This window comes from Bos taurus, chromosome 11 (assembly GCF_002263795.3).
Source record: "Bos taurus isolate L1 Dominette 01449 registration number 42190680 breed Hereford chromosome 11, ARS-UCD2.0, whole genome shotgun sequence".
Classification (NCBI taxonomy): domain Eukaryota; kingdom Metazoa; phylum Chordata; class Mammalia; order Artiodactyla; family Bovidae; genus Bos; species Bos taurus.
The window spans coordinates 19,432,643-19,455,008 of NC_037338.1; the positions used below are offsets into that span (position 1 = coordinate 19,432,643).

Genomic DNA, 22,366 nt, shown 5'->3' on the forward strand with positions numbered 1-22,366 from the left:
GTTCAAGCTGGTTTTAGAAAAGGCAGAGAAACAAGAGATCAAATTGCCAACATCTGCTAGATCATCGAAAAAGCAAGAGAGTTCCAGAAAAACATCAATTTCTGCTTTATTGACTATGCCAAAGCCTTTGACTGTGTAGATCACAACAGGCTGTGCAAAATTCTGAAAGAGATGGGAATACCATACCACGTGACTTCCCTCTTGAGAAATCTGTATGCAGGTCAGGAAGCAACAGTTAGAACTGGACATGGAAGACTGGACTGGTTCCAAATAGGAAAAGGAGTTCATCAAGGCTGTATATTGTCACCCTGCTTATTTAACTCATATGCAGAGTACATCATGAGAAACGCTGGACTGGAAGAAGCACAAGCTGGAATCAAGATTGCTGGGAGAAATATCAGTAACCTCAGATATGCAGACACCACTCTTATGGCAGTAGGTTAAGAAGAACTAAAGAGCCTCTTGATAAGAGTGAAAGAGGAAAGTGAAAAAGCTGGCTTAAAGCTCAACATCCAGAAAACTAAGATCATGGCATCTGGTCCCATCACTTCATGGCAAATAGATGGGGAAACATTGGAAACAGTGGCTGACTTTACTTTTTGGGGCTCCAAAATCACTACAGATGGTGACTGCAGCCATGAAATTAAAAGACGCTTACTCCTTGGAAGGAAAGTTATGACCAACCTAGATAGCATACTAAAAAGCAGAGACATAACTTTGTCAACAAAGGTCTGTCTAGTCAAGGCTATGGTTTTTCATGTGGTCATTAGGGATGTGAGAGTTAGAGTACAAAGAAAGCTGAGCGCTGAAGAATTGATGCTTCTGAACTGTGGTGTTGGAGAAGACTCTTGAGAGTCCCTTTGGCTGCAAGGAGATCCAACCAATCCATCCTAAAGGAAATCAGTCCTGAGTGTTCACTGGAAGGACTGATGTTGAAGCTGAAACTCCAATACTTTGGCCACCTGATGTGAAGAGCTGACTCATTTGAAAAGACCCTCATGCTGTGAAGGACTGAGGGCAGGAAGAAAAAGGGACGACAGAGGATGAGATGGTTGGATGGCATCACCGACTCAATGGAAATGAGTTTGGGAGAACTCTGGGAGTTGGTGATGGACAGGGAGGCCTGGTGCACTGCATTCCATGCGATCACAAAGTGTTGGACACGTCTGAGCGTCTGAACTGAAGGATTATGATTCTGCAAAATGACAAATAATTCATGTTAAAAAAAGTTTTTATTTAAATGAGTGGCTATTAAAAAAAACTATCCAAAATAACCAGTTATTCGGATCTCTTTTTAACTGCTCAAAGAAGTTTTCAAACTGAACTTGGTGGTGATTCTTTCTGAATTCTGGTCAGAAAAAAAAAAAAGAGTAGACCCCTTGACTGTAGAGAGGGCTCTGCTAGGATGAAGAGTTCTTTGGGAAAGAGGAGCATGCAATAGTCCCCTGTACTTCAGTTTCTCCTAGTATCTGCCTGCTCTAATTTCTCTCACTTCTTTTTCCTGTCTGATTCATGTGGCCCATGCCTGCTTCCACTTTTCCTGACTCCAAACTTTACTCCCTAGATTTAAAGTCTAGTCAAGACAGGGTTGGGGAAACAGCCAATTGCACAAGTTGGGTCATAAGGAATTTCATTATCTGAGATTTTTCTTGACTCCAGAAGTTAAATCTAAATCCCAGTCTTCTGATAGGTAGGGAAATATCTTCTATTATTTACTATTATTATCATCACTATTATTTTCTTTTGGCTGAAAATAGCTACTAAATTTCAATTTCAAATTTAAACTTTATATTATTTAGTTCTAATAATTTAATTGAATGAAATTTAATTTTTAAATTAAATTGATTTTAAATTTGTAAGTGGCTGATGTTTAGAGAAATAAACACTTAAAATCTAAAATAAGGATTGCTTTAACAAATCTAAGTATTTAACACAGGAAGGTAATAAAATGATACTACAGATCTGAAGCTGTAGTAAAACTTCTCTTGGAATATAGATGGTGATCAACTTAAGATTCTATTTCTCTAAGCAAAGATAAACTTTTAACAAACACATTCCTATTCTTTCTCATCAACTCATCCCTCTCTTCTCTACCCTTTTTCTTTTTAATTTTCCAGTAAATGACAGCTCTACTCAACAGATTTTTTTCTTTTTCTTTTTAAATAACTATGGTGCCCCCGTTTCTAAGGCAGCAACTGAATTTCAAACAATTAATGTAAGCTTCATTACTATAAAAAGAGCTGTGGCAGAGCAGGTCGAGGTGTGGTAGGAAGAGAAGAACATTTTTAACATTTTTATAAACTGGCTATTCCTGCTGGCTATTCAACATACTGGTCTCCCAGGTGGAGCCTTTTCTCAGCAGAAAGCCAATCTTCATTTAGGCTTGAACTGCTCAGGACAGCACCTCCCACCCCAAACTCCCATCTGATATTCCATTAACATCAATAAAGTCAGTTCTCTAAAGAATTCAAGTATATGTTGTTTTCTTATAAACATGATGTGGGGTACAAATCTGGGCACTGTACTAGAAACATAAGAAAAATGAATGAGGTTGAAGAGGTTCAGTGTATTTTTGTTTTTTCAAGACTATGTGCCCTTAAATGTTTTCAAAAAAGCTGTAACTTACATTGCATGTACTGTATTTCTCTCCCTCTACTTAGTAGGCCCTCAATATGCTACTGTTGTTCAATACGTGTTAATTTTAGCACTGGCAGTTGTTCCCTGTGATGGAAAATTCTACCATTATCTATGTTATCTCCTGGCCCAGATTTCCCCCCAGCTGCAGGACATGAAGTAACAAGGGGATGGTTTGGACCAGCTCATAGACAGTTTCACACGAACTCACAATGTGTAACTTTACTACCCATGAGCTGACTATATTCAAGCTTAAAGAGCCGATACGTACATTTTCATTATAGGAGAAAAGGACAATTTAAATAATACAGTGTTTAGTATAGTAGATGACAGTAACTAAATAAATGCTGCAACATTTCTATGAGAATGTAGCCAGATTAAAACATGAAGAGTACAAACTAGTTAGAAGGTGAAATGGAGCTTTCAGCAAATTTCAAACACCTGAGGAAAAAATACTATGGTGCCTCTGATATTCTGAAAGAAGTCCTATATAGCTGACATGTAAAGAACAGAAATTAATAACTGTTATTTTTACACCTGGTACTTAATAAGCACTTAAGAAAAATAATGCATTTTATATGCATTAACTTGATCCTTATAATGTCCCTATGTGGAAGTACACAGATTATTTTCATCTGACATGTAGGCATACCACATATGGTTATAAGACCAGATGAAATAAAAGGGCGAGGTGAAGTAGGCAGGGGTCAGATTATGAAGGGGCCTAAGAGTACTTTATGGAATTGGTCTTTATGGTACAGTAATCAGCGGAAGAGTTTTCAGAAAGGCATCAGATTCGAAAATATAAAGATCATTTCAGTTTCTGCATGAGAAATACAATATTAGCTGACATTTCTAAATCGTTTTCTAAGGGTCAGGCACTATTTTAAGGCCCTTTGCAAGTACTGACTCATTTAACCTACAGCTACTCTATAAAATAATTATTATTTTTCTCATTTTACAAATGTAGAAACAAGTGACTTGCTCAAGTTCACACAGGTTGTAGGTGACAGTCAGGTTCCAATCCAGGCAGACTGACCCTACCATCCACAGCCCCCATTTTGCTACATTGCAATCAACCGTGGTGTTGGACTAAGATGGTGATAATGGCAGTAAAGACACATGGAGGTATTTAGGAAACTTGGTGCATAGTGAGGGAGAACGTGGGACGTGTCAGAGATGATACCAAAATTTATGAACCGCTTACTTATCAGTATAAGAGTTGTGTTGGAGTATAACTCCAGTATAAGAGTTAGCTGGAGATCATGAGTTGAAAAGCAGGTTTTAGGTAAGGAGGTAAAGAGTCCAATTTTAAGTTGAGGAGTTTCTGAGAACCAATGTCACATAGTCACATATGGAATCTGAAGAGTAGAAGCCAGGCTAGGCTCCAGACAAGCCTACAAAGGAATCCTTGATTATTATCCTCTATTATACCTTGTTTCATACCTTTCTTTCCTCATGATCACAACCTGAGATTATTTTCTCTCCCTCCCCAGGCAGAATGTAAACATATGGTAGATTCTTTGCCTGACTGTTCTTTATTGTATTTCCAATGCCTGCCACATCGTAGCATCCCATTAATAACTGAATGGGGCAATGCATGAACAACAGACATTACACAATCTTATTACAAAATCTTTAACAGGGATTCAAGTCCTCTTCGTGTGTGTCCAGTGTCAAAGGATGCACTATCACAAGGCAATCATTTCTCAACAGGCAATCATTTCTCTCAGAAAATTCTTTTAAGTTCTATTCCAAGCCACTTATTTGAAACATTGTCCTATTGCTGTGGTCCATGGTCTGACTCTCCTATCTGATGGTTAACGATCATGTTGCTCTTTCTTACCCTCAGTTCCTCTGTATCACTTGGCTTGGATACGCACCATTCTGTCACTGCTCTTGACATGTGGCGCATGAAGGTGATTCTTCAACCCCCTCAGTCCAGCCTCCCCCTGCATACACACAGAAGGCCCACAGTGTATAGGGCAGGACTGTCAATTTCTTTGTTTTAAGAAGTATATTTTTACTATACAGCAATTTCATTAGGTCTTTCTTACTCACTTTGTAATGATTTACAGCTAACTAAAATGCCATTTTAAAAAACATTTAGCTATATCAAAATATTGGGGAGATTTAAGTGCACTCCAAGGCATTTTCTTGGAATCTGGTAAACAATAACCCAGTTTTATTTTCACATCTCTTATTTCAAAAAGCAGAGCTTTCTAAGATTCAGCAATGCATATCAAAATTCAAAACTGTCATATCTTTACCCCTTTAAGAAATCTAAACCAAGGAAATAATCTACAAACTTTCATTTTTAAAAAGCCAAATGCAGCATTACTTATTTTAATATAAACACTAGAAGCCAAGTACCATAGCACAGGATGGCCAAGTCAGTAACAGTACATTTATTATTTAGTAGGTATCTAAAAGATGGTTACTAAATCTATCCTATATTATTATTAGAGTAATTCTATGAAAAAAATGACATAAAATAAGTGGATACAACAGCCTACCTATAGGACGTGATTACAAATGTGGAAGAGAATGGATTAAAATATCAACAATGATTTGGCCTGTGTGGTGAATTGTGGTAATTTTCCCCAAAATTTAATAAACAAACAGTGTACGATTTCATTTATATGAAATGTTCATATTTAATATGAGAATTGATAGAAAGTAAGCTCGGGGGATTACAAATGTTTAAGAGAATGGATTAAAATATCAACAATGATTTGGCCTGTGTGGTGAATTGTGGTAATTTTCCCCAAAATTTAATAAATCAAATTTTATAATTAAAATTAACTTACAATAATGTATAAAATTGATTTTCCTTTGATCTCTGACTGCTTTTATGTTCATTAGACAAGATTAAAGGACTTTTCTATTTCACAAATGAGAGATATTTTCTTATATCATAATAAATAAGTTGGGCAGTGAAACAAATTAATAAATATAATTCATCAAACAGATCTTCCTTTTATAGATATGATCATAGAAAACTAGAGGTTAAGTTGTCAGTGGCTCAGAAGAGTTGAGAGAAAGTATAAAGATGTACTGGGGAGAGGAAAGGGAGAAAAATAAAGATGGAAGGAGAGAAGGAAAAGAGAGAGAATCATTGCTACTTTATGATGTAGTATATTCCCCAAAGCAGGAAATGATGGGGAAAGCCTGGGAGGTACAAAGCCCAGCAGAAAACAGCCAAGGGAGAGATAAACATACTTCATAAATAGATGAATGAAAGGGTTATGTGCACAAAAACAAGGAGACTGGAAAACAGTCTGGCAGTTTCTTAGAAAGTTAAACACAGAGTTCCCACTGAGCCAGCAATTCCACGAATGCAGCAATTCCAGGCGAAATGAAAAACAAGAGCAACACAAATACTTGTATACAATTGTTTACAGCAGCACTATTTGTAATACACAAAAAATGAAAACAACACAAACGCCCATCAACTAATGAATGGATAAATAAAATATAAACAGAAAGGAACAGTATTCAACCATTAAAAAGGATGCAGTACTGATGCATGCTACCACATGCATGAACCTTAAAAATGTTAAGTCAAGAAGTCAGTCACAAACAGTGTACGATTTCATTTATATGAAATGTTCATATTTAATATGAGAATTGATAGAAAGTAAGCTCGGGGAAAGCAGAGAACTTGTGGGGCAATAGCTAAATGGTGTCAGATTTCTTTTTGGGATAATGAAAATGTTGACAATTCATTGTGGTGATGGTTATACTACTCTGTGAACACACTAAAAACTACTGAATTACACATTTAATATGGGTGAATTGTATGGTATGTGAATAATATCTCAATAAAGTGTTACCAAAAAACCTCTAAAAAACAAACAGAATAGCTTTGAAAAAGCAGGTAGAAAATGAAAAAACAAAAAACCTTGCAGAAGTAAAAGTCAGTAAGAAAATAAATGAGAGAACACACCTATCTGAGGTCTAAAGACTACATGAGGAAGGCAAGACTACATCAGCTGCCAATTGGTGAGGGTCTGAGAGAGAATAAGTAGGAGGTAGTAGGTGATGACCGGAGAAGGCGATGGCACCCCACTCCAGTACTCTTGCCTAGAAAATCCCATGGATGGAGGAGCCTGGTAGGCTGCAGCCCATGGGGTCGCGAAGAGTCGGACACGACTGAGCGACTTCACTTTCACTTTTCACTTTCATGCACTGGAGAAGGAAATGGCAACCCACTCCAGTGTTCTTGCCTGGAGACTCCCAGGGACAGGGGAGCCTGGTGGGCTGCCGTCTATGGGGTGGCACAGAGTCGGACACGACTGACGCGACTTAGCAGCAGCAGCAGCAGCAGCAGTAGGTGATGACAAGGTACGTATTTGGAACGTTCAGAAAGGTTCAGTCTACATTACACATCTGGTAAAACTTGGTGTTTAAAGTGTGCTAAACAGTATGGCAAACATTCATTCATCAATTATCTATTTGATGTGGTAAAATTCCCACTGCATGAGAGACTGGCGTAACTACGACTAATTCATTTTTGTATGCCCTCCAGCACTTAGCTCGATGCCGTCTACATAGTAGGCACTCAATATTAATATTTGATGAATGAAACCAACCAGAGCCAGAACTCAAGGCTCTGTAATTACAAAGCATAAGTGAGCCATTAAAAAATTGCAGCCATTAAAAAATTGCAGCCATTAAAAAAAACAGAACATTATTCCATATTTGAATCATTTTAATGGATCTTTAAATGAGAGTTTTCATTCAGTTAACTAAAATATACACAAGCATAATTTAGTAATCTAATATGAAAGCAAGAAGATCTAGCAGAAAGGTAAGGACTTTCTGAGAAATGCTAAGAAAATGTAACTTTATTCTTAATATATACACCATGAAACAGACACTTCACATTATTTTGTTTCTTCAAAATTTAAATTCTGCTTGCTTTTCAGTTAATTTTTTTTGGTAACAGATGCTACTGAATATACCATTTTTTTCCTGACAATAACAACAGGCCGCCCAACTACATGATACAATATTTTGCATTTAATTTAAAAGATTATGGCTTAGTGTTTAAAAAATAAATTAATTAATAAAAGAGAAACATTATTAGGAGAAAAAATGAAAGCACATTCACCACAATAAAAAAAAATCATTCCTTCAAAATTAGAAACCAGTATGAGCATTATTTCACTTACCCTACCTCGGAAGCATATAATTCCTGTGTATAAATAAAGTTGAACCTATAGACTGGAATGATACTGACAATATAAACAAAAATAAATGGAATTGCACATTAAAAGAAACTTGTTTTTAGCTTAATTGTTGGTGCAGAGTGCACGGTTGGGGCTGGCTGCCTGGTGGCCACTTTAGCCTTACTAGCTTGACTTGCTCTAACAGCAGTTTCCAGACGTACTTTCAGCTCAGGAGCTGCTCCCATTACTGTCTTGAAAGCGTGTGGATACAGAGGTCCAATATGCATTAAATTCTGGAGTGCAAACTCATGGAGATCTTTGGAAGCTGTGCTTGCTGAGGCAAAAGAATTTTCATCCAGCAGGTAAGAGATCAAAGTGGGAACTAAAAGAGCAAGTAATTGGACTCCTGCAAATAACAAAGATAAAGTCTGAAGATGCTCATGAATCTGAAAATTACAGTAAACCTTTATTTAACCCTAGGCAATTACCACAGTAGTCTGAATTATAATAAAACACAAGTAAATGTGCCCAATCTATTTTAGACCTCAATAATTATTCATTATTAATATTGAATATTTATTAATTCTCCAAGCCACGTTAGCATAGGAAATCAGGTTTGATTTCCTGTTAAGACTGTATATTTTGCATTTATACTAATTGTTTTATTTTAAAAAATACTGGCTAAAAGGTAAAAATGAAGAATTTTACAAAGGCCACTGGTAAAATGTATTTTGAGAATAAAATTGTGAAAATTCCAAGGGTATTCCAGAATAGGAAGGTTGGAAGTTTAATGCAACAAGGAACAGAAACCTGAAGCATTCATTAGGAGGAAGAAACCATCAAAGCATGAGCTAATGTATACATTAATGTGATGACAACCATTTCCCTTTGGTTTGTGCACGGCAGTTAGCCTCAGATTTAGTATTAATTTTCAAAAAGTGACGACTGCCTATTCTACCTCTTGGAAGTCTTACTATAGTACAAAACATCTGAGTAAAGCAGTCCTTTAAAAAATGAAATCATTGTGGTGCTTACTGTTGATATAGCCCATTAATACTAAATACTAGAAACTGGTTTGAGAATTGAAGCTACATTGCCTCAGTTATTTCATACTTTAAATTAACTGGCTCTTACATGGAAAATTAAAGGGTTATTTATTAAATGAACCTTGTTAAATCTAACTATTAAACTATATTTAATTTCATGAATAATACATGAATATATTCTTGCTGTTAAAAGAATTCAAACAATACAGAATTATTTGAAAAAGTATAAGACTCTCTTCCCTACCTAAATTAGAACACCTGTTCAGGAATTGATCCCAAGAGTCAACTCAAGTCAGACATAATTTAATACTAACTATGCAAAAGTCAATAAGCTCAATGTTGAGATTATGAAATGAATAAGATTTAGTCTGTATGTTTATGGAATTTACACTGAGTAAAATACAAATAAAGACAAAATTATGTTGAGTCACCAAACATGGACCATGATGTCAGCCATAACATTTCTATCCAAATAATCTGTTAACATCTAGTTTCAACTAAACTTATAAGCTCCTCCCAAACAGCTCTTCTTCCTGAACTTTTCAATTTTAAGACGGCTTCCATGCTTCTTCCAAGTTACACAGTAATATTTGGCTCTTCTCTTTCTCTTGTCCCTATAACCTATACTCATCAAGTCAGATAAATTTTTTTTCCACAATCACTTCTATACTCTTCTCTTCCACTGCAGTAATTCTGGATTATCATTTTATAGGGAACTTATCAGCAATAGCTTTTTTAAAATCTCCACTACCTTTCTAACATCTGTGAAATTCTTTCAAGAGAAGAGGAAAAATTTTATGATAGAAAAACTGATGCAATTTTTACCCAGAGAATAATCTAGCAATATATATTAAAAGTCTTAAAAATGTACCTTCCTTTCAACCCAATAATTTCACTTAAAAAAATTATCTGATAGAAGTAACACACAGGAGGAGATGGCCCTTCATCTTTTAAACTCTGTTTTGGACTATGGGGGTAAATGATCGTGGGCCTGGCAAGGCATTTAAGAACATCCGTCCCACTGCTACCACCATTTGTGAAAAATGGAAGGTTCCACTAATCAGATACCACATTTCCGAGTTCTGTTAAGACCCCAGAGGAATGACTCTAGTTATACTGTTAAATTCTACTTCTATTGTTTTTTATTGTTAATGCAAATTTACTTCATTTAAAAAAAATATAGAATGATCACAGATAATAAAACGTCAATTTTTAAAAAAAATAAGTGTGCAAAGATATCTGTATAAGAACATTCGTTTCAATTATTGATGATCTTAAAAAACTGGAAACAGCTTAAGAATTCAATCATAAGGTACTAGTTTAAAAAGTACAGTCTTTCTGTAACGACTAGAAGTCATATTTTTGAAGATAAATTTTAGATTGTGATGAAATCTAAGCTTAGGGAACAAAGAGGAGTAAGTATTAAGTTGCATAAGTCTCTGGTTAAATGGATGTATATGGTAGTTTTTCATTAAATTAAAAAACAATAATTTTAAATTCTGTAGTATTTTAATACTGATGTTTAGCATGAATACTAATCTGGTCCTATTTATTAAAAAGCTTTTATATATCTCTTACAAATACCAAAATGTGTTATTCTTAAAAATATATTAAACAGCCATATTTTCCCTAGTTCTTAAAAAGTACCTTCCTAGAAGAAAAGATCCATGGGTTGAAATGCATCCGTAATTCATTTTAAACTCTTGCTCTTAAATATAAATCAATTCAATTTTGTTAGCAACATAGGCAAAAACATTAAGCTTTGACATAGTAACAACCTTTAGAAAATTTACTGCTGCAATGGCCTTTTGCAAGTAGCAAATAAGATTAATATGTAATACAAATCTTCATTTTAGACTAGTGGCTTTTTAGAGGATAATACTTACTGTTCTGTTCTTCCCCAAGAGCAACCAATGTTTCAAGAACTTTGATTCCTTCTTGAACAGCTAAGAGTTCTGTACTACTGCCTGGTCTGTTTCTTTCAACAGCTTTTAGCTTTTCAACTACTATTGGAGCTAAGGAATGGATATAAGGAGTTGAAAGGGCCCGATTTGAATGTTGAAAAACTGAGAGGAGAAGCTGGTAGCATTTGGCTTGAACCTATAAAAGAAAATAATTTTATTAATTTACATGTGTGACAGTTCTTATTTGCTCTACAATCACACTGCATCTTAATATGTATGGAAAACAAGCAATACTGCAGGATGAAAACAGAAATGTGATGAATTAATGTCATTTCTACTTATAGAAATGGAATAATAAAACTTCTAATATGCTAACTAAATAAAACTGAAATTAATCAAACATTCCTTATATGTTAGCTCCCAAATTACCACTGCTTATATAATTTTTATATTTCTTTACTGTGTAAGAAATTAGACAACAGGAATTCTAATTTTTGTTTTTAATTCTTTCTTTAGTTTACAACTGTCCCTCTCACCCTCGTCCAAGGTAAGGAGCAATGACTGCGCTTTGCTGGAGCAGCCGTGAAGAGATACCCCACATCCAAGGTAAGAGAAACCCAAGTAAGACGGTAGGTATTGCAAGAGGGCATCAGAGAGCAAACACACTAAAACCTTACTCACAGAAAACTAGTCAATCTAATCACACTAGGACCACAGCTTTGTCTAACTCAATGAAACTAAGCCATGCCCGTGGGGCAACCCAAGAAGGGCGGGTCATGGTGGAGAGATTTGACAGAATGTGCTCCACTGGAGAAGGGAATGGCAAACCACTTCAGTATTGCCTTGAGAACCCCATGAACAGTATGAAAAGGCAAAATGATAGGATACTGAAAGAGAAACTCCCCAGGTCAGTAGGTGCCCAATATGCTACTGAAGATCAGTGGAGAAATAACTCCAGAAAGAATGAAGGGATGGAGACAAAGCAAAAACAATACCCAGCTGTGGATGTGACTGGTGATAGAAGCAAGGTCCGACGCTGTAAAGAGTAATATTGCATAGGAACCTGGAATGTCAGGTCCATGAATCAAGGCAAATTGGAAGTGGTCAAACAAGAGATAGCAAGAGTGAACGTCGACATTCTAGGAATCAGCGAACTCAAATGGACTGGAATGGGTGAATTTAACTCAAATGAGCATTATATATACTACTGCGGGCAGGAATTCCTCAGAAGAAATGGAGTAGCCATCATGGTCAACAAAAGAGTCTAAAATGCAGTACTTGGATGCAATCTCAAAAACGACAGAATGATCTCTGTTCGTTTCCAAGGCAAACCATTCAATATCACAGTAATCCAAGTCTATGCCCCAACCAGTAACACTGAAGAAGCTGAAGTTGAACGGTTCTATGAAGACCTACAAGACCTTTTAGAACTAACACCCAAAAAAGATGTCCTTTTCATTATAGGGGACTGGAATGCAAAAGTAGGAAGTCAAGAAACACCTGGAGTAACAGGCAAATTTGGCCTTGGAATACGGAATGAAGCAGGGCAAAGACTGATAGAGTTTTGCCAAGAAAATGCACTGGTCATAACAAACACCCTTTTCCAACAACACAAGAGAAGACTCTATACATGGACATCACCAGATGGTCAACACAGAAATCAGACTGATTATATTCTTTGCAGCCAAAGATGGAGAAGCTCTATACAGTCAGCAAAAACAAGACCAGGAACTGACTGTGGCTCAGACCATGAACTCCTTATTGCCAAATTCAGACTTAAATTGAAGAAAGTAGGGAAAACCACTAGACCATTCAGGTATGACCTAAATCAAATCCCTTACGATTATACAGTGGAAGTGAGAAACAGATTTAAGGGCCTAGATCTGATAGACAGAGTGCCTGATGAACTATGGAATGAGGTTTGTGACACTGTACAGGAGACAGGGATCAAGACCATCCCCACGGAAAAGAAATGCAAAAAAGCAAAATGGCTGTCTGGGGAGGCCTTCAAATAGCTGAGAAAAGAAGAGAAGTGAAAAACAAAGGAGAAAAGGAAAGATATAAACATCTGAATGCAGAGTTTCAAAGAATAGCAAGAGTTAAGAAAGCCTTCTTCGGCGATCAATGCAAAGAAATAGAGGAAAACAACAGAATGGGAAAGACTAGGGATTTCTTCAAGAAAATCAGAGATACCAAAGGAACATTTCCTGCAAAGATGAGCTCGATAAAGGACAGAAATGGTATGGACCTAACAGAAGCAGAAGATATTAAGAAGAGATGGCAAGAATACACAGAAGAACTGTACAAAAAAGAGCTTCACGATCCAGATAATCACGATGGTGTGATCACTGACCTAGAGCCAGACAACCTGGAATATGAAGTCAAGTGGGCCTTAGAAAGCATCACTACGAAAAAGCTAGTAGAGGTGATGGAATTCCAGTTGAGCTATTCCAAATCCTGAAAGATGATGCTGTGAAAGTGCTGCACTCAATATGCCAGCAAATTTGGAAAACTCAGCAGTGGCCACAGGACTGGAAAAGGTCAGTTTTCTTTCCAATCCCAAAGAAAGGCAATGCCAAAGAATGCTCAAACTACCGTACAATTGCACTCATCTCACACGCTAGTAAAGTAATGCTCAAAATTCTCCAAGCCAGGCTTCAGCAATATGTGAACCGTGAACTTCCAGATGTTCAAGCTGGTTTTAGAAAAGGCAGAGGAACCAGAGATCAAATTGCCAACATCTGCTGGATCATCGAAAAAGCAAGAGAGTTCCAGAAAAACATCTATTTCTGCTTTACTGACTATGCCAAAGGCTTTGACTGTGTAGATCACAATAAACTGTGGAAAATTCTTCAAGAGATGGGAATACCAGACCACCTGATCTGCCTCTTGAGAAATTTGTATGCAGGTCTGGAAGCAACAGTTAGAACTGGACATGGAACAACAGACTGGTTCCAAATAGGAAAAGGAGTTCATCAAGGCTGTATATCGTCACCCTGTTTATTTAACTTATATGCAGAGGACATCATGAGAAACGCTGGACTGGAAGAAATACAAGCTGGAGTCAAGATTGCTGGGAGAAATATCAATAACCTCAGATATGCAGATGACACCACTCTTATGGCAGAAAGTGAAGAGGAACTAAAAAGCCTCTTGATGAAAGTGAAAGTGGAGAGTGAAAAAGTTGGCTTAAAGCTCAACATTCAGAAAATGAAGATCATGGCATCCGGTCCCACCACTTCATGGGAAATAGATGGGGAAACAGTGGAAACAGTGTCAGACTTTATTTTTCTGGGCTCCAAAATCACTGCAGATGGTGACTGCAGCCATGAAATTAAAAGACACTTACTCCTTGGAAGGAAAGTTATGACCAACCTAGACAGCACATTCAAAAGCAGAGACATTACTTTGCCAACAAAGGTTCGTCTAGTCAAGTCTATGGTTTTTCCTGTGGTCATGTATGGATGTGAGAATTGGACTGTGAAGAAGGCTGAGCGCCGAAGAATTGATGCTTTTGAACTGTAGTGTTGGAGAAGACTCTGGAGAGTCCCTTGGACTCCAAGGAGATCCAACCAGTCCATTCTGAAGGAGATCAGCCCTGGGATTTCTTTGGAAGGAATGATGCTAAAGCTGAAACTCCAGTACTTTGGCCACCTCATGAGAAGAGCTGACTCATTGGAAAAGACTGATGCTGGGAGGGATTGGGGGCAGGAGGAGAAGGGGACGACAGAGGATGAGATGGCTGGATGGCATCACTGACTCGATGGACATGAGTGTGAGTGAACTCCGGGAGTTGGTGATGGACAGGGAGGCCTAGTGTGCTGCGATTCATGGGGTCGCAAAGAGTCGGACACGACTGAGCGACTTATCTGATCTCTCACCTTTTCAGTTCAGTTCAGTCGCTCAGTCGTGTCTGACTCTTTGAGACCCCATGAATCACAGCACGCCAGGCCTCCCTGTCCATCACCAACTCCCGGAGTTCACTCAGACTCACGTCCATCGAGTCAGTGATGCCATCCAGCCATCTCATCCTCTGTCGTCCCCTTCTCCTCCTGCCCCCAATCCCTCCCAGCATCAGAGTCTTTACCAATGAGTCAACTGTTCGCATGAGGTGACCAAAGTATTGGAGTTTCAGCTTTAGCATCAGTCCTTCCAATGAACACCTAGGACTGATCTCCTTTAGGATGGACTGGTTGGATTTCCTTGCAGTCCAAGGGACTCTCAAGAGTCTTCTCCAGCACCACAGTTCAAAAGCATCAACTCTTCGGCATTCAGCCTTCTTCACAGTCCAACTCTCACATCCATACATGACCACAGGAAAAACCACAGCCTTGACTAGATGGACCTTTGTTGGCAAAGTAATATCTCTGCTTTTCGATGTACTAAGTTGGTCATAACTTTCCTTCAAAGGAATAAGAGTCTTTTACTTTCATGGCTGCAGTGATTTTGGAGCCCCCCAAAATAAAGTCTGATGCTGTTTCCACTGTTTCCCCATCTATTTCCCATGAAGTGATGGGACCAGATGCCATGAACTTCGTTTTCTGAATGGTGAGATTTAAGCCAACTTTTTCTCTCCCCTCTTTCACTTTCATCAAGATGCTTTTTAGTTCCTCTTCACTTTCTGCCATAAGGGTGGTGTCATCTGCATATCTAAGGTATTGATATTTCTCCTGGCAATCTTGATTCCAACTTGTGCTTCTTCCAGTCCAGCGTTTCTCATGATGTACTCTGCATATAAGTTCCTCTCACCTTAACCTAACATTTTATATGGCTAATATTTGAATGATGTCAAACAAAGCTATAAAATGTATCACACACCTCAATTCCATTTGGATTCTCTGAAAATAAATGCTTAAACCAATTTAAGTGTTCTAGGCTTACAAAGTAGTTCAGTGGCTCCACTTTAGATTAGAAAGACTTCATATTAATAAGAAGCAAAAGAACAAAGAAGAAAGGAAGGTGCATCAACTCATTGATGTAAGGGAACAAAGTGGGAAAAACTGTTTCAGTGCTTCGGTACAAGAGAAGCTACTAAACATCACTGGACAAAAGAAAAATTCCTGGGGAATATTTTAAAAATACACATCTGTGGACCACACATCTGGAGACTCTGATTCAGAAAGACAGTGGTAGATGTTACTAAATTGCTTTTTCTCCTGATGTTCAATAGGTTTAAGAATCATTTGTTTTGATGCGGACACTACAAAACAACAAAACTTATTTTTTAGAAAAACATTTCTTTAATGTCCTTGGTGTGATTAAGTAAACAGTGAAAAAGAGAAACACATAAAGTCTCTACCAGTATATGCCAGGGTTGAGCAAGTATTTTAGATACTGGGGAATTTCTGCATATATAAATTAACATATACATGTCTCTCCTAAGTTTTAACCAGTGACCTTTTCTAGTTTTCTGGAAAATTCATATAACAAATACTTTTCATTTGATGAATCACAAATTTTTAATGAATCCATCTGAAATTTATCTTATAGAGTGGAAGGTTTACTATTATGTTTTAAGTATAACTTACCCACGGGTCACATGAATTTAACGCATTTTTAAATCTGTAAATGCAGCCATTCTGCAGTGACTGAACTCCTATTATTTCACTACCAGCAGACCACAGGAAAAGTGCAATTGCTGTTAGCATGCTTACTTCATCAGGCACAGGCACAGAATCTTCTGAAATAATAGCAGAAAATTAAAGAAAAAAAGAATTTTCTGAAATATATGAATAATGAAATATTTATATATATATAAATATATAGGATTCCCTGGTAGCTCAGCTGATAAAGAATCCACCTGCAATGCAGGAGACCCCGGTTAGATTCCTGAATTGGGACGATCCCCTGGAGAAGGGATAGGCTACCTACCCCAGTATTCATGGGCTTCCCTGGTGGCTCAGATGGTAAAGAACCCACCTGCAATGTGGGAGAGCTGGGTTCGATGTATGGGTTGGAAAGATCCCCTTGAGGACAGCATGGCAACCCACTGTAGTATTCTTGCCTAGAGAATTCCATGGACAGAGGAGCCTTGTGGGTTATAGTCCATGGGGTCTCAAAGAGTCGGACATGACTGAGCGACTAAGCATAGCACATATATAAATGAAAGCATATATAATTATGACATTTAATGTTTATCTTGTTAAAAATCTACCTTAAAAAGCAAAATATTAACTCCTGATAAAGTTAGAATAGTTTTAGTAACATTAATAAAACTAATTAAAGTTTTCCCCTCCAAATATTAATCTGAAAAAAATTCAGGTAATAAAAGTAGGATATAGTTTGTTTAAAATTCAACAAGGGTAAGGGAAAGAAAATAAAATGTAATATTTTGCCATCCACGGAGAGTTTAAGTTTAATTTCCAGGTTTTTGTTTAATTTCTTCTGGTCTGGGTTAGTCTTTTATATGTAATTATTTATAAACATGATTTTTAATAGATATAATGGACATATAATCCAAATGAGTATATATTTAATATCTTTCCTACTGCCGGATAGTTATATTTATCACTTTTGTATTTTCTTTATTATAAAACAGACTGTAATAAATAAACTTGGACAGAAGTTTTTGATCAAGGTCAGAGTATGAGATCTTAAAAGCTCTTCGTATATTTTTCAGAAATGACTCCCTGAAAGTCTTAACTGTTTTAAATTCCCTTTAGCAAAGTATGAAAATGTTCTCCTGGCATCGATTCCACCTGTACATACATTTTTTGTTAAATGAGTTTTACAAGTAAAAATTTGTATTATTTTGTTTTTATTTCTTTGCTTATATAATAATATGGCCAATTTTTTTATATGCTTGGTGGGCATTTCTATTTCTCTCTTACCATTGCCTGTTCTCTCCTCTTTCTTTGTTGTTGTTGTTTAGTTGCTAAATCATGTTCAACTCTTTTGTGACTCAATGGACTGTAGCTCATCAGGCTCCTTGGTCCATAGGATTTCCCAGGCAAGGACACTGGAGTGAGTTGCCATTTCCTTCTACAGGGCATCTTCCTAACCCAGGGATCTAACCCATATCTCCTGCATTGGCAGGCAGATACTTTACCACTGAACCACCCGAGAAGCTCTTTCTTTCTTATACTGGGTGTTAAATGTTTATAAGATTTTTTTGTACATAAATGATATTAACACTGACATTATTTTCAGTTTTTGATCTTTTTCAGCATTCATTTTGTAAAAAAATTTTTTTTCTAGTTTTATTGAGATTTAATTGAAACACAGTTCAGTTCAGTTAGGTTCAGTTGCTCAGTCGTGTCCGACTCTTTGGGACCCCATGAATCGCAGCACACCAGGCCTCCCTGTCCATCACCAACTCCCGAAATTTACCCAAACTCATGTCCACTGAGTCGGTGACGCCATCCAGCCATCTCATCCTCTGTCATCCCCTTCTCCTCCTGCCCCCAATCCCCTCCCAGCATCAGAGTCTTTTCCAATGAGTCAACTCTTCGCATGAGGTGGCCAAGGTACTGGAGTTTCAGCTTTAGCATCAGTCCTTCCAATGAACACTCAGGACTGGTCTCCTTTAGGATGGACTGGTTGGATCTCCTTGCAGTCCAAGGGACTCTCAAGAGTCTTCTCCAGCACCACACCACAGTTCAAAAGCATCAATTCTTCGGCACTCAGCTTTCTTCACAGTCCAACTCTTACATCCATACATGACCACTGGAAAAACCATAGCCTTGACTAGACGGACCTTTTTCGGCAAAGTAACATCTCTGCTTTTGAATATGCTATCTAGGTTGGTCATAACTTTCCTTCCAAGGAGTAAGCGTCTTTTAATTTCATGGCTGCAATCACCATCTACAGTGATTTTGGAGCCCCCAAAAATAAAGTCTGACAATGTTTCCTCATCTATTTCCCATGAAGTGATGGGACCAGATGCCATGATCTTAGTTTTCTGAATGTTGAGCTTACAGTACTATATATATATTTAAAATGTACAGCATAATAATTTGACTCACATACATTATGAAATGACTATCAAAATAAGTTTAGCACACATCCTCCATCTCATACAGATACAAAATTGAAGAAACAGAAAAAAATATTTTCCTTCTGATAAGAAACTTTAGGATTTATCACCTACTTTTAATGCATGTCATTTTTCACAGGCTTATGTTAAATTTTATAGTCCAATATGCAGATGGTGATTGCAGCCATGAAATTAAAAGACGCTTACTCCTTGGAAGGAAAGTTATGACCAACCTAGATAGCATATTCAAAAGCAGAGACATTACTTTGCCAACAAAGTTCCATCTAGTCAAGGCTATGGTTTTTCCTGTGGTCATGTATGGATGTTAAAGTTGGACTGTGAAGAAAGCTGAGCACCAAAGAACTGATGCTTTAGAACTGTGGTGTTGGAGAAGACTCTTGAGAGTCCCTTGGACTGCAAGGAGATCCAACCAGTCCATCCTAAAGGAGATCAGTCCTGGGTGTTCATTGGAAGGACTGATCCTAAAGCTGAAACTCCAATACTTTGGCCACCTCATGCGAAGAGTTGACTCATTGGAAAAGACTCTGATGCTGGGAGGGGATTGGGGGCAGGAAGAGAAGGGGACGACAGAGGATGAGATCACTGGATAGCATCACCAACTTGATGGACATGAGTGTGGGTAAACTCCGGGAGTTGGTGATGGACAGGGAGGCCTGGCGTGCTGCGATTCATGGGGTCGCAAAGAGTCAGACACGACTGAGTGACTGAACTGAACTGATATTGACATTTTCTTCTGTGATATTTACCATTGACTTAAACTTACACAGTTCAATTTTACTGCCCTATCTGTTCATTCTTGGGCCTACTCCACAGTTTTAGATAGTGTGGAAATGTTTTAATAGGCAATATGACAAATTTTTAATTATTCTGTTTTCAATCTTTTCACATTTACAACAGAAGTAACATGAAAGAAAATGTCAAACACTGAAAAAAAAATGGACATAAATGTGAATAAGCATTCCCCCCCAAATTAAACACAAACATGAAAAATGCTTATACTTACTAGGCAAACGAGAAATGCAAGTATAAACAATAAAACAGCATGTTTTACTTACCAGATAATGAAATGTAAAAGTCTGAAATACCATGTATTGGTGGGAATCATGCACTGTTGGTGGTAGTGCAAATTCATAAAACTACTCTGCAGAGCAATTTGGCAATGTCTGATAAAATTAAAATGTGTCATCAATTCCACTTCTAGGGGTATGCTGTAGAAAATCTCATAGCACATGTGCATAAGGAATTTATAAGGTTGGTCACTGAGACAATTTTTATAACTAGGAAAAATAAAAAATAGTAAAAATGGCCATTGATAGGGGAACAATTAATAACTGATAAATATAAAATGATAGACAACTACCGAGGAGTTCAGAACAATTTACAATCTAAGAGTTTTATATATACATATTCTTTCTTTGGGGGGGAAACTCCCAAGATGTATGTAACTGGTAAGACAAGGGAAGAACCGAGGTCTGCTGCACTGCCGGCAGATTCTTCACCATTTGAGCTACCCAAGAAACCCAAAGCAAGGGCATCGAGTGTCAATACTCAAAATCGGAACTAAAAGTTCACATCTAAAAGATGGGACTAAAAACACTTCTCTGAGTTTATTCAGTGTTATATAGCAGTTTTCTGATGAGCTCATTCAGTTAGTCATTAAGGAACAAATATTGTAATAAATTAAAAAAATTAAAACTGACTAGATTACCTGGTTGGGAATATTCTAGGATGCATGCCAGAGTGCTACGAATTAGAGCTGTCCACTGTTTTTGAGTATCCTCAGTTTTGGCCATTGAAAGTGTCACAATACTTTTGATCCCTTGAAGAGCTGCACTGACTGGTGGAGGAACCTGATTATCTGCAGACTTTATTGCTGTGTCTTTCAATATTCTTGCAATTAAAAACAGAATTGTGGGCAAGATTGTCATACATCCTGAAATAAAAACAAATCAGATTATCTTGTACTACTTCAGTTCCTGTATTATAGTTGTTTCAATTGTTTGTATCTTTTTACAACTGACTATGGTTTAATATTACTTCTTTTCCTTGTATTTATACAAAATTTATTGCACTGCTATTACCATAATTCAATGTTTGAAAGATAAAAAGGATGTTGCAAGCTATTTCAAAGAAGTCAATATTTTCTTTTCCTAATTTGCCTTGTTTTTTTATATTACTTCTAGTGTTTCACACAGAAGGAAAACTTCTGTCGAATACTTTGAGAAGTAGTTGAGAAACTTGGTGAATCATGTAGCAATTCCAAGACAAGTAATCAATCTCACTGTACTAAGTGAGCATTAGTACTAAGTTAGTCAATGTACTAACCAAGTCAGGAAACTGATAAAAATGCTGATAAATAGGTAAGGCAAACTGAAAAATAGGTAAGGCAAAAAGAAATGAAAGAATCCTAGGATTTGTAGCTGAAAGAACTTTAAGGTAATCAAATTAACCACCCACTTAACGGTTAAGACTCCCTTCTCCACTGGGACATGCCTCCAGTGTAGACTGCCTATGAAGCTTCAATGGAGTAGTGTTTTCATATCTGTAGGCTTGTGCTGAGCTGAAAGATACCTTTGTATCTTCTGATACGATATCTATTTCCTAGATACAACAGAGGAAAAGTTTACTTTTCTTATTTTTTTTTTAACGTTTGTTTGGTTTTGTCGGGTCTTAGTTGCAGCATGTGAGATCTTTTAGTTTCAGCATGTAAACTCTCAGTTGCAGCATGAGGGATCTAGTTCCCTGACCGCAAATCAAACCCGGACCCCCTGTACTGAGACCAGGGCCTTAGCCACTAGACCACCAGGGAAGTATCAAGTGCCTACTTTTCTATCCACTAGTTCTTCAAGTATCTGCAGACAGCTATTATATTTTTCAGGTTTAATTTTTTAATTAACAGTTGCTCCTTAAAGTTGGTTGTCACTCTTCTCTGACATGTTTGTCAGTGTGGCTCAAGAGTAGCAACCAGATCAGAAAATAAAGTGCTTAGTAATTTCACTTTATGTCTATTTGCTAACATTCAATGTCTTCTCTCAAGCTGTGGGTCTGTCTCTTTGCTGAAGTTGCTTTGAAATGTACCTGAAAAAGGCATCTAGAGTTTTGGTTTTTTAAATCTTAAGTCTTTATAGGCTCCTAAAGCAAACAAACCCTTAAAAATAAGTCCTACTTTTCCTTTAAGACTTAATAGGAAAATAAATCATCATAGCACTTAAAATCAAAGGCAAGCTCATCTCTGTCTAATACTGTATAATACATTTACAAATAGTGAGCAACACCATACCAGCAGGTGAACAGAGAGACGGTAAGTCGGAGAGTATGGTAACTGTGGCTGCCACCAAACGAGCACTTTCTTCCGACAGTCGAGTTTTAGTGGCTATGTGACTTGGAGAGTCCGACATCTTGGTACTGAGATGTGGCATATGACGTACTAAAATGAACATCAACAGCTCCAGAGTTGCAAACACAAGAGATTTTCCAGGAATGAGACCACCACTGTCACCTCCTTCTCCTAATACAGGACAGGACTCTTTTTCTATATCATCCTCATCTTGGGTAAAAGAAAAGTGAAATTCTCAGCAAAAAGGATAACAAATAGTAGAGGTAACAACACAG

At 37.2% G+C, this 22,366-nt stretch overlaps 1 protein-coding gene across 4 annotated transcripts in view; it reads right to left on the minus strand.

Moving 5' to 3' along the window:
* Positions 1-7,327: 7,327 nt before the first annotated feature.
* Positions 7,328-22,366, minus strand: part of HEATR5B (HEAT repeat containing 5B) — a 102,484-nt gene continuing 87,445 nt past the window's right edge. For 3 of the 4 annotated variants that reach the window (XM_002691283.7, XM_005212706.5, XM_059891720.1), the window contains 5 exons: positions 22,035-22,301; positions 20,463-20,687; positions 16,287-16,438; positions 10,741-10,954; positions 7,328-8,214 (listed from right to left, as the gene is read on the minus strand). In XM_002691283.7, the coding sequence (XP_002691329.1) occupies positions 7,910-8,214; positions 10,741-10,954; positions 16,287-16,438; positions 20,463-20,687; positions 22,035-22,301 (1,163 nt within the window). In that variant the 3' untranslated portion in view covers positions 7,328-7,909. The remainder of the gene's footprint in view (positions 8,215-10,740; positions 10,955-16,286; positions 16,439-20,462; positions 20,688-22,034; positions 22,302-22,366) is intronic. The other variant, XM_005212707.4, reaches the window with a different exon arrangement.